Source organism: Oryx dammah, unplaced genomic scaffold, assembly GCF_014754425.2.
Source record: "Oryx dammah isolate SB20612 unplaced genomic scaffold, SCBI_Odam_1.1 HiC_scaffold_12, whole genome shotgun sequence".
Classification (NCBI taxonomy): domain Eukaryota; kingdom Metazoa; phylum Chordata; class Mammalia; order Artiodactyla; family Bovidae; genus Oryx; species Oryx dammah.
Genome location: NW_024070196.1, coordinates 64,653,743 through 64,666,889, shown reverse-complemented (window position 1 = coordinate 64,666,889; position 13,147 = coordinate 64,653,743). Strand labels below are relative to the sequence as shown.

The 13,147-nt window shown below is 52.1% G+C and overlaps 1 protein-coding gene across 2 annotated transcripts; it reads right to left on the bottom strand.

The window, feature by feature from the left end:
• Positions 1–1,182: 1,182 nt before the first annotated feature.
• On the bottom strand, positions 1,183–12,128 carry CRYBB2 (crystallin beta B2). 2 transcript variants are annotated; one of them, XM_040250976.1, is made up of 6 exons: positions 12,106–12,128; positions 10,323–10,402; positions 7,448–7,566; positions 4,680–4,812; positions 3,270–3,412; positions 1,183–1,432 (listed from the first exon to the last, which is right to left on the bottom strand). In XM_040250976.1, exons 2-6 carry the CDS (start codon positions 10,374–10,376, stop codon positions 1,264–1,266), a joined length of 618 nt encoding a protein of 205 aa, XP_040106910.1. In that variant the 5' UTR covers positions 10,377–10,402; positions 12,106–12,128; the 3' UTR covers positions 1,183–1,263. The 2 variants fall into 2 exon arrangements, with proteins under 2 accessions (XP_040106910.1, XP_040106909.1); XM_040250975.1 differs by lacking the exons at positions 10,323–10,402; positions 12,106–12,128 and adding an exon at positions 7,694–7,773.
• Between the last annotated feature and the right edge of the window lie 1,019 nt (positions 12,129–13,147).

Genomic DNA, 13,147 nt, shown 5'->3' with positions numbered 1-13,147 from the left:
AATAGGAACAGGAGGAAAAGAGCCCATAAATAGACCCCCTGTATATGTGACGATTTACTATGGGACAAAGAGGCAACTTTGCACCACAGTGAAGGGGAAATGGACTTCTCAATAAATTACTCCAGGACAACAGTGATCCAAAGTGGAGGAAAAAGAAATCAAAAGTGAAAAATTAGGTCCCTGCCACATACTACACACAAAAAATCAACTCCAGGACAACTGAGAGCTTAAATGGGAAAACTTTAAAACCTGTAGGGAAAAAGTTTGGAGAATATATTCATGACAAATGGGGCAAGAAGTTCTTAAAGAAGACACAGCAGGCATGGCAGATACAAACCATAAAGGCGCAGAGTGATGTTAAATCACATCAAAATTTAAAACTACATCAAAAGACAGCAAAGACAAAGGAAAAAGCAGCTGCTCTCTGGGAGCAGGTATTTGTACTACAGAAGACCAACCAGCGTTTAACATTTATATACAGAACACCTGGATTATCTCATCATTCTTGCTATTACCGTTAGAGAGACACTAGTTTTTCCCTATTTTTCCCAGTAGGAAGGCTCTGAGGTCCCCTGACTGGGCAGGGCTCCAGAACAGCCAATTGAATCCAGACTCATAAGATGCAGAAACCCAGACCTCAGTTGCTACACTAAACGACCACCCCAACCAAGGCATGAACAAGGGACCACGGAACTCACAAGCACAGAGACAGGTCTTTGTGACCTCTCTCCCGGATGGGGGTGGGCATTAGAGGGCTTGGGGCTCCTCTGGGCAGATTTAAATAAATTCCCAGGTTCAAGGTGATAAGGCAATTCTGTGTGAACGGCAGGCAGTGGGTACCTTTTTAGGTTCTGGAGCAACCATCACATGCCCCTGAATGACTGTGCTTGGCAACCACACAAGGACCACTCAGAGGTCAGCCAGGCCAGGCACTGGGGGGGCAAAGGGGGCTGTAAGTCAGGTGAAGAAACAGAGGCTCAGAGAGGCTGGACAATGTGCCCCAGGTCACAGAGCTAAGCAGCTGCAGAGCGAGAAGTCTCAGGGAGGCTGTCCCACCGCTCACCCAGTCACTTTCTGGTTCTCTCATCGTTCTGTGTCTGCCTTACACACACACGCATGCATGCACGCAGCACCCTGGCCTCCACAGGCGATAAAAAGACGCTGCCTCGGAGAAGTTGCAAGTCACACTTTATTCACTCTCCAGGATGTCTGGTGGGATGCTGGGCAGAGGCCAGCCCCTGGGAAGGAGGCGAGGGAGGGGCCCTAGCTGGAGGGGTGGAAGGCGCCCCGCTGGTGCCATTGCATGTCCCGGATGCGGCGCACGGACTGCACCTGGGGCTGGGGGGCCCCGAAGTCACCGCTGTCCTTGTAATCGCCCTTCTCCAGCAGGTACTGCAGCCCGCGGTAGCCGGGGTACTGGTAGCCAACCCACCTGCAGGGCCAGAGGTTGGGGGAGGGCACGTGGGGAGACAGGAGAGGCAGATGGAGAGAGAGACAAGGGGGATGGCTCAGCCACTAGGAAGGGTGGGCCTGCCAATCATCCCACACTACCTGGGTGTTGAGCAGAGCACCACCACCCTTCCCGGGTCCAGCCTCTACTTTCTTCCTCCCCTTGACATGGAGCTTGCTACCTCTAGAAGCAACTATTTTTTTAAGATTTTTTTTTTTAAGTGGACCATTTTTTAAAAGTCTTTACTGAATTTGTTATAATACTGCTTCTGTTTTATGTTTCTGGTTTTTGGCCCTGAGGCCTGTGGTATCTTAGCTCCCTGATCAAACATCAAACCCACACCCCCAGCATTGGAAGACTAAGTCTTAACCACCGGACCACCAGGGAAATCCCCAGATGCAGGCCTGGCACTGGGATCAGAGGAAACAGTGATCTCAAGCTCACTTAAGCTTAGAGTAAGACAGGCCTCTTACCCAATCCCCAGAAAGGACAAAGGCCAGTAGCAGAGGTCCCAGGAGCCCTCCGTGATCCCGCCAGCATTTGAAGCCATCACCATTTAGGGGGTCACTCACTGGGCACCTGACAACTGTTACAGTCTTCTCCCCAGGAGGCATCACACAGGCCTGGCCCCCACGCACCTGCCTGGCCAGCCCCTGTAGACACCTCCAGCTCTGCCTCTCTCACTCACTCCAGCCACTGTATCTCTGCAGCCCAGCCACTCTGTCCCTTGCAGAGCCCAGGGGACTCACCAGGCTCCTCCCACCACAGGACATTTGCACATGCTATTCTGTCTGGAGCATCCTTCCTTCTCTTTACCTCTACAATTCCTACTTTCTTGAGATCTCAGCTCAAGAGCCCCCTTCTTTAAGGAAGGAGACTAGATTCACACGGATTCCTAATTATGAACAGTTGCCTCCCACCAGACCTGTAGCTACACAAGACGGAGGCCAGGTCTCTTTAACCTACCTTGAATTACTGATCACCTATCTTGGTGCCTGGCATATGACATCACTTGACAAATTGAACCAGTGAATGAGTAAGTGACAGGGCTCAGGAATACAGAACTGTGCACACTCTAAGACTCTGACAAGCCCCAGAAAGCCAGTATATCCTGGGAAACTAGTGCTCTTGGGGGGAAAAAAGTTTTGTTTGTAACACTTTCCAATCTCTGTGGTGTACATACGTCTGCGATGGCTGATTTCAAGTTACCAATGATCAAGCAACCCGCTCACATTAAATTCTGAAAAGTCAAGTCAGCTTTTGCAAGCTGGTACAAGTTGGCTCCAGCAAACCACTGCCCAAAGTCCATCTTCAGATTCCCCAGAGAATTCATGTTTTTCACAATGAGAAATTCCCCAATGCTGGTGACCGAGGTTTATGTGCCAAATTTGGTGGAGAACGACCCCTCCTATTTCCAACCTCAGGAATGCATGCAGAAAAAGGCCAGCATGTGCTGCGCTTCCTGTCTCTCTCAGCTCTGTAAAGACCCCTGGGTTCATTCCTAGCCTTCTGATCTCCCCTCACCCCCCGCCTCTGCCTTACCCTGCCCCCACCCAACATTTACTATCCTGCTCTTCGGAGTTGAGGTTAAGGCCACGATTTCTTTCTTTCAAAAACAAGGTGTTGCCCAAAAGACAGGATGGAACTTCAGGGACTGAAAGCCATGAGCAGGCGTCTGATGATTTCAATGCCCACTTTCCAGTGGGAAGGCTGGGGTCGGGAATGTACAAGACCCCCAGAGCTTGGGGCAGAGCAGGGCTCAGCAGCTCAGAGTCTGGGCTCCTGGGGCAGGGCGAGCCAGGGCTGGGTGTGTACTCACGTGCCGCTCTGCACCCGCACGGAAGACACCTTCTCCTGGTAGCCGTGGGCGTGGAAGCTGGGCACGTCATCGTCTATCACCTCCATCTTCTTCCCCGTGAAGTTGGGGTTCTCATACAGGGTGATCTTGTGCTCCTGGCTGTCCTGTGGATGGGGAGCGGGGGAGTGGGGGTGTGGGTGAGGGCACCCAGGGTGCCCTGGAGTTGGGACCAGCACGCTCCACCTGCAGCCGTCTGCCCGAGACCCCTACCACTCGAGTGTCGATGACATTGGCCAGCCACAGTGCTCATTCTACTGGGCTACCTTCATGTAACAGTCACTCCGCTTCTACACTTTGGGGAGTACTTGACTCTGAAATGGCATTTTCCCCTCCCACAGCCTCAACTCCCCTTTTTAAAAGTAAATGGTAGCCATGATACATACATATGCATAGGCATATTGTGCCTCTAATAGACACAATATTTTGGCTTTCCTTCACCTCCACATATCTTCCCATTCTCCTGTTCCTCTGACATTCTTCCTCTCCATCTAGCATTCTTTCTTTAAGCTACTCTTGGCTCAGACAGTAAAGAATCTGCCTGCAATGCAGGAGACCCAGCGTCGATCCCTGGGTCGAGTCAATCCCCTGGAGAAGGGAACGGCTACGCACTCCAGTAAGCTCGCCCGGAGAATTCCATGGACAGAGGAGCCTGGTGGGCCACAGTCCATGGGGATCCCAAAGAGTCAGACAAGACTGAGCGATTTGGCAGATGAAAAAACTGAGACTCAGAGAAAGTGACTTGGCCAAGGTCACACACACAGCCAGGAGGACTAGAGTCAGCAGAAGAACTCAGGTCTGTAGAATGCTGAGTCTAGCGTTGTTTGATTTGGCATCAAGCAGGGGGGAAGCAGGCTGGACTGGGGAGGTTTGGGAGTGTAACTGCACATCACTGGTCCCTTAGCCCTTGCAGAACACACATCGGTAAGAATCAGGTTCCAAAAAGCTCTGAAAGGTCACAAGGGCATGAGCTATGAACAAGACTAAGCTATCTTCTCCTCCACCCCCAAACCCAGAATTTCTCTGAGTATTTACAGCAGCAATCATTAGGGAGCAATTGCTCTGCGACAGGAGTTGCATAGACCTGAATAGCACCATCCACATAGACTAGAACGTGAATGGCGCCCCATGGAACATTTTGAATGAAGCCCGAAGCCCCTAAAGTTGTGCACTGTGGCCACGCTCAGGTTACGCTGTAGATACTAATATCCCCACTTTGCAGATGCAGAAACTGAGGCTTAGGGAGGTGAAGTGACTTATGCAAGGTCACACAGCCGGGGGCATGATGCCAGAGGGGAAGGCTCCTTCCTAGTCCCTAGACCTTTGGCTCTAAGCGGGGCAAAGAGAGGAAGACGACAAGGGACAGGGGCTCACCACTTTGATGGGCCTCAGGGAGCTGAGCGAGTCCGTCCTCCGACTGCTGGTCCATGAGTCCCAGCGGGGGTACTCACCCTTCTCAAACACAAACTGCTCCCCTTTGCAGTTGGCCTGCTCGTAGCCCACCCAGCTGCAGTAGAGACACAGAGAAACAGCAGGTCAGGCTTACTCCAGACTTCCTCTGGTGGGACCCTGGCTCCTCCCTCGGGCCCCAGAGTTCACAGTTGCCCAGCTCATCACAATGAGTAGCAGCCTCATCTAAACCAGCAAATCCAAGGGCAGCGTCACCTCAGTTATTCAAAACCCAGCACCATGCTGGCATCAATCATCTGGAACACAATCAAGAAATACAAAGGAAGCCTAAAAGATGACCTAGCGACAAGCACAGATGTTCAGAATCCATGTCCTGGGGCCAGTGGTATTCTGGTGAATTAACAAAGAGCTCTCAAAAACAAACAAATCCAGTTTGCCAGTTTCTATGGTGTAAATATTCCCACCATACGTGGCCAATTTCAAATGGCAACCCACTCCAGTATTCTTGCCTGGAAAATCCTATGGATGGAGCCTGGTAGGCTAGAGTCCACGGGGTCGCAGAGTCGGACACGACTGAGCGACTTCCCCTCATGTGACATCACTGCACACGGAGTTGGGAAGAAACATGCCCGGTTGGCTTTCGCCACTGAGAACAGACTCCAGAACATGACTGCTTCTCAAGCTCACACACCGTGTTCATACCCATTCTCTCTGGGTCTGTTTCCTCTTTTGTTCTTGATGGTGGTCTCTGGACTCATTTTGTACACACAGAACACCAACAGTCTTAGATCCACTAGGAGAGAAATAGCACCTTAAAGGGAAGGATTGCCTGCCAACAGGGCAAGGCTAATAGAAGAAAGGGGATAGTCAGAAAAAGGCAGCATTGTTTCATGATGCCTGGTGTTTTGGGGCAGTTCATCGCAGAGGCTAACAATCCAGCCTGGCACAGGAACAGTTGTTTGGGACAGCGATCTAAGTCCTTAAGAGAAAGGGAGATGGTGTTTCCTGCGGCTTTCAGAAGAGGATGCCTGCCCTCTTGATCTGGCAATTCTGCTTTAGGTCACGTGTCCTTAGAAAACATTTGTTAAGAGCTTGCAGATATATGTATGGGTAAGAATGTTCATCATGTTGTTGTTTATAATATCAAATAATAGAAACAACTTACACAGCCAATTGGCAGGGCCTGGTTGAGGAAACTGGGTAATATTCTGTATGTGATGTTAAAAAGGCATGAAAAGTAATGAACTAGAACACAGGGTCTCAAACTTAACTGGGCAGAAACATCACTAGGCGGGTTTGTGAAATGCAGATTCCTGGGCTCCAGACCCAAGAGTCTGATTCAATGGGGCAGGGAGAGGGCCCAAGAACATGCACTTCAAAGCCTCCCCCTTCTGTGACTGATGCAGATTTAGCTCCAAACAGCTCTTTCAAAAACATCGACATAAAATGCTCCTTAATGACACAGAAAGAATTTGAGATATCTTGCAAAGTTTTCAAAATGAGTTATAAAACAGTTTGTAAAGCATCATCTAACTTCTGATTAAATGTGTTTCTAATATATATTTGGTGAAATACATACAAAGAAAAATCTAACTATATACAAACTAAAGTCAAAATCTTAATGGTTACTTCTGAGTAGTAAGATTAGAGTCAAATGGGGTTTTTTGCACTAAACCATTTCTCCTTAATGTTAAACAATGAACAATAAAAGTATCAAAGATAAATTTTTAAAAAGAAAGCAGAGAAGTGTAAAGCCTATTTGAGAAATTCTGCCATCCAAATACTAAAAAAAGAAAATCAGACGTGTTTCTTCAATGGTCAAAACCTTGGCTGTCCGTGAAGACATGGTCCTAGGCATGCTGGTGTCCTGAGTGTGTCAGGTTAGTGGGGCGGGGTGGGGCCTTTCCTTTGGCTGTGTCACCCACCAGCAGACCCTGATTCAGGCAGGGTCATCACTCTCTGCAGAATGCCCTGTGAACCCTGAGGTGTGGGGCGGGTCACCCAGGACCCACACCAGACTCACTGACCCGCTGGTTGGGTGTCACTGGTGGCCACCTCTGATTCCGGAGGCTCTTGCAAAGAAAGAACCATTGTGGAACCACAAAGACAGGACCCAAGGCTGTGCTCAACTATGTGAGCTGAGCATGGCTCTGTCCAACCAGACCAGTCACCTCCCCTTCTTTCTTGGGTCTGGGGTCCCAAGCCTGCTGGCCCCCAAATGTGTCAGCGAGTCTACAAAGACCAAGTTATCATCAGGAACAGGGAAGGGAGGGATGGATGCAGAGCTGGGACATCCAGCTTTAGACCTCCCAGCAGAGTGAGGACACTCCCAGAGTCAGAGACTGGCAGCTCTGCCAAAGTCCACAGGAGTCACTGTGTCCGTCTCCCTGCCTCAAGAAGTGGCTGACCCTGGTGTCAGGCTTTTCACACGGGCTCCATCCCATCATCCCCAGGAGGACACAGTTAGCCTCGTCCTACAGAGGAGGAAACTGAGGCCCAGAGAGGGAAGCTCCTGGTCCAGCAGCACAGAAGTGGTGGAACCAGGGTTTGAAACCGAGCTCTACCTGACTTCAAAACACAAGCTCTCTCCGAAGGCTGCCAAGATTCCGAATCCTGGTCCCCTGAATGCACAGCCTAGAAGCTCAGGACAGATCCCTCCAGCTCCACAGTGCGGCCGCCTCGGCCGGCAGCCCCTGAACGAGTGAGGCCCCTCCCCCCGCCCAGGTACATACGGTCCAGCTTGCACCAGCACGGAGCCCGCCTTCTCCACGCCCGTCTCCTTCAGGTTGGGGCAGGGCCCGCTGAGCTCGTGCGAGTGGCCCTGGAAGTTCTCCTGCTCAAAGATGATGATCTGCAACAGGAGGAGAGAGTCGGACCCTCAGCGTGACGGGAAGAGGGGAGACAGGGCAGCAGGGTGGGGAGAGGACTCGGAGAGCCTCGGAGGGCGCCGAAGGGTTCTGTGCTTGGAGATCACGAACCAAACATAGAGTCCGATAGTCCCAGCTCCACTGACCAGCTGTGAGACCTTGAGGCAGCATTTCACCTCTCTGAGCCTCAATTTCCCCGTCTGTAAAATGGGAAATAAAGACAGAACCTACCTCATGGGGTTGTTGGAAGGATTCAGAGGAGCAGAGTGGTTAGTACACCGTATTTGCTCTGCGTGTGGGAGGCATAATCATATTAATTAAGGGGCATGCTATAAGGACCCTGAGTGGGTGAGTGGCCAGGCCTGTCTGATGCTGTCTCCATTAGAGCACGGTTCTGGTGCCACTGGTCTGTGGACCAGAGCGGGAATAGCAACATGCTAGGTAAGCCATGCTGCTCAAGCTTCTCCTGCCTTGTCAGTACCACCCTGCACCCACACTTCACCTGTAAAGCTACACACACCTGTGCCTTTTTCTTAAGCCCCCATAGGTTCTGCAGGCTTTCCTCCCCCTCGGGATACCTCTTAAGAAGACTTCACCCAGCTTGCCTCATCTGGTCCTCTCATCAGCTCAGGGACAGGCTTGCAGAATCCTTATCAGGAAAAACGAAGCTCGGCAAAATGAAAGGACTGCCCACAGCTTCAGAGCTAGTGCCGACTGGGAAGCAGGTGGGGATAGGGGGCAGCTGCCACCTTTTATGATTGCAAAGAGAACTCAGGGTCAGATGTACTTCCCCTGGGAGCTGCCTCTGGCTGAAGAGCTGGGCTCAGGGCAGCACACTCCCAGGAAGGGCAGCTGGAGAATCTACGTGCTCAGCACTGGCTGGGTCAACACGCCCCTCTCTCCCAGGCCGGGGATTAGCCACACAAAGCAGACAAAGCCAAGGGAGGGAGGCCCAGCAGGGCTCAGATTCCATGGGCTCAATCCAGGCTTGATGCTCACTGACTCGACCACGGACGGGTCAGGAGATCTGAGCTCCAGTATCTCCTCTGCTGCATCCCGCTGTGCAACCTGAGGAAGCCACACAATCGCTCTGAGCCTCAGCTGCGCCGACTGTGAAATGGGGAATCATGCTGACTTTGTAGGCTTACTGAGAAGAATCCAGAACATGAGAGTCGAGGACTAGTGTATTATGACCGCCCTGGCTTGGGAGACAAGGGTTGCAGGCTAAGGAGGGTGAAGAAGGACAGCCTCCCCATGGATCTGAAAGGCCTCAGAGAGCCCAGGAGCTCAGTATTATTATTGTTGTTGCCATTCATGCACAGATGAATGCTAAAATCTTATGTATTACCTAATCCTTTCAACTTGTACCGTCCAATTCAGCAACCACTAGATGTATATTGAATATATGCAACTAATCTGAATTAAAACGTGCTGTTAGTTTCAAACACACATAAAGTGTTGAAGATTTAGTTTGAAAAAAAGAATGTAAAATAGTCCTCTAATAATTTTTCTACTGACTATACATTAGGATATGTTGGGTTCAGTAAAATACATGGCAGTTAATTTCCCTTCTTTCTTTTTACTTTGTTAACATGGCTACTTGTTGTTTAGTCACTAAGTTGTGTCTGACTCTTTTGCGATCCCATGGACTGTAGTCTGCCAGGCTCCTCTGTCCATGGGATTCTCTAGGCAAGAATACTGGAGTGGGTTGCCATTTCCTTCTTCAGGGCATCTTCCCAACCCAGGGATTGAACCTGAGTCTCCATCACTGTCTGGCAGATTCTTTACCACCGAGCCACCTGGGAAGCCCAACGTGGCTACCAGGAAGCATTAAACTCCATCAGTGGCTCCCATTTGAAACCAACTGGATTGGCTGCTCCAAGCCACGTCCCACTGGCCTTCTTGCTGCTCAAGCTCATCCAGCTCACTCGACTCCTGGCCCTCTGCACTCGCCACGCTCTCTGCCCAGAACACTCTCCCCTACCTCACTCCCCGATTTTCAATACTTCCTCACCTGACCTGGGCTTCTCCTCCAATGTCACCTCCTCTGAGGAGGCCTCTCTGACCTTAGCTAATATGTTCCTTATTCACTCCGACTCTGAAGAACCTTACTTTTTTTGTTTCTTCCTAACACTTCTCATTACTTGAAGTTATGTATTTACTAGTTTATTTATTTATCTGTCTTCTAGAAAGTAAGCCCCTTCGGGGGCAGAATGGAGCAATCTGGGTCCCAAGTCAGACAAAAAAGCAGTTCCAGGATGGAATCCATGCCTGGGGGCCCCAAAGCAGAGGGGGCTGAGCCTGTTTCTTTGCCTCTTCACAGATATCCTAGGCCCTGAGTCCAACTCTCCCCATTTTTAGGAGGAACCTGAGGCTCAGAGAGGTCAAGTGACTGGTCCAGGTCACACAGCAGGTGTGGAGTCTGGAAGCCCACCCCACCGCCCATTGACAAGACCCCTCTTAGACTGGACTGAGGGTTCACCCCAGCTTTGGGGGCCCCCTTGGGTAATGGGGTGCAGGGTAAGTCAGAGAAAATTGAGTCTCCAGGGTCCAAAATATGCTGGCTGTGGGCTGGGAAGGGGCCTTCTGAATCAGCACCCTCCTCCACTGTGCAAGTTGGGGAGAATAGGGCCCAGAGAGAGGGACCCCAGAAAAGAAGCTACCAACCCCAATTTGTAGAAGGGAAACTGAGTCTTGGAGAGACTGTGCTTGCCACCCTGTGCCCTGACGTGGTACCCACCTTGGGGTTGAGGGGCTGTGGCTTGCCCGCTTGGGTCTGGTGATCTGAGGCCATGGTGGGCTGTCCTGTGCAGGAGTGACCTGGAAGGCACAGGGGAAGCCGCAGTGAGGACCCCTCCAGGCCCTCGGCTCCCTCATTGGGGGGCCCGAGCTTCGCCATTCCAGCCCCACGTTGTATTCTGTCTCCCTGCCTGGTTTCAGGTCTCCGAGGGCAGTGGGGACGGCCAGCGTCTGCCTGAACGTTCGTCACTATCTCTGCTTGTGTCCAGGCCGGCTCCGAGGGGGGACAAAGAAATGAGGTCTACTAAAAAATAAAGCGAGAAACTAGAACACGACTGGGGACCCACGTGGCCCCAGACAATTGATACTACTACAGCTCAATTTCTTATACATCAATCAATATTATGCAGAAATTCTCGAGTAAGAGAAAACAGCACGGGCAGAGGAAACATGCCCTGGCTATGCTTGGCCAGGCTGGTGTTCCCAATCTGCAACCTCACAAAGCTCCCCGGACTCCCTGCCCCTCACCCTCAGCTCCCTCCTTGACTCCCTCTCCACCACCCAGAATCCAGAACGCTCCTCTCCACCACTGTTCCGCCCCCCACCATTAGTACATATGTCTATTATGGAGCTCAGGCTACAAGAAAGCAAAGACATGAGTATCACACAACTTCAGACGCTGATCAGCAGCAGCAGGAGAATTTCTTAATGACTGAGAACACCAGAAAAGTATGAACAATGGTCAAGTCTCTCTTCTCTTCCAGCAGGAGGGGCAGAGAACCCAGCCTGCATCTTCCTAGTGAGGAGGGGAGACTGTTTCCTTCTCCAGAGGTAACATCTGGCTTCCAGAAGCTCCTTCTACAGGCTAGGCCAGGATGTTCTCCCAAAAGAAGACATTCAGCTAAATGGCTTGGGAGCCAAACCAGCCCTTCTGCCCTAGGAAGCCAGCCCTCTGGGTCTGTCCCTGTGCTCAAGGCCCCACATTACTGACCCCCACCATTGGTGCCCTCAGACTAAAGGTTAAGCTCAGTCGGTTCAGCTCAGGTGCTGCCTCTGCCGCTTACCAGCATCAACCCCTGAGAAGGGCGTCCCCTCTGTGCCTCAGTTTCCTGCTCTGTAAAGTGCGGACAGGATGGTGCCTGGTCACGTCTGTGGCCAGCTTGGGATGATCCAAGTATAGAACAGAGAGAACCACAGGGACTCAACAGCGCCTGGAACCCGCTCAGCGCTCAGTACACGGCGGCGACTGCGGCTTTACCAGAGTCCTTTCCAGCCAGCTTTAGTCACCTGTGGCTGGGAGCTTCCCTGAGACCCGCGGCCGCTTCCTAGCTGTCCCAAGGCAGGACACAGAGCAGGTGTCCCACGGATGTTTGTGGGTGTGGAGAGAACTGACTCACCACCTAGACGTGAAGCTGAACCTTCCATGGGTTTCTTCCTTCCACTCACAAACCCTCAGTCATATTCTCTGCTGGCAAAACGAAGATGCTGACGGGCCGTTTAGTATCAGTAAAGAGCACCGCAAAGTACACACTCTACACCAGGCATCGTGCTGGACCGCTCACCTACACTGCACCCGAGCCCCACGGCAGAGGAGGCTTTAGGACCCCGGCCTCTCTCCCCATTTAACAGAAAAGAAAACTGAGGCTCAGCGCCTTGAGGTCTTGGCCCCAAAGTCACCTGGTCAGAAAACGGTAGCCTCTGGATTTGAACCCAGGTCTCCCACCCTTTCCATCAGGGAGCAGGATGAGAGCAAAAGGCAAGACAAGCGAGAGAGCCATTCTTACCAGTGACACCAGCCCCTGAGAGTGCCCGTGGAGCCTGCTGGCGGGAGGTGACATTTATACCTTCCCCAGAAGTGCCCGTGCCAAGACGGGTGACCGCTGCATCCCCGTGGAAAGCGCGGGGAGAATGCAGGATTAAGCCCACACCAAAGGCCGGGTCAGCAAATGCCCACAGACATTGTGTCTCTGCACAATAATGTCATTAGCTTTCAGATTTGGCCGCGCCAGGGTGGTCAGGCGGTCGAGCAAGAACATGCCCGCTTTGCATGCATCAGCCATCCAGCTGCCAGGCCCAGGGGCATGCTGGGTTCACTGGTGTGGTCAGTTGAGCCCCGGGGGAGGCAGACAGAGGCAAATCTCAGTGACCCTGGTAGGAAAAACAAACAAAAAACCAAGGACAGGAAGGTAGTTTGGCAGGGTCCAGCACCCATCCATCCAATCATTCAAAAAATATTTATCAGGCATGGATTTGGTGCCAAGTTCTGTCCGAGGGGCAGTGTCAGGGAGGGGACCTATTTGGGCCTGGACTATCCAGAAAGGCTCTGGGGGAAGAGCCGACGTCCTCAGAGATGGGGGAAATGAGCCTGGGAAGCGGGGTTAGGAGGACAGCTCCAAGCAGAAGGGGGCCGGGCTCAACGCACTGTCGTGGTATTTCAAGAAGACCTGCAAAGAGGTTAATGCATCTCCAGGCTGGCCTGAATGGGCAGGGCCTGGGCTGGGCAGCCGGTGAGCAGAGGGCTGGCCAAGCCAGGCTGAGGAGAGGGAACGTCACCCTGAGGCCCGTGACTCTCCCGGCACCCGCTGCTCCTCAGTGGGGTGCCCTCAGGATCCTCAACCCCCTTGGTTTAGAGAAGGCTCTCGATCCCCTCTGCCAGCCCCGTCACTGCCCCGTGGGCACTTGGCCTTAACTGGCATGCACACTTTCTTTGTAGACAGTCTGTGCCCTGACCGAGCCCAAGGTCAGGCAGGAGAGAGGGGATACCAGTGGGGCTTGGAGACTGGGTTGGAGTGAGGGGACTCGCTTGCCCCAACTTCCACGCCCCCA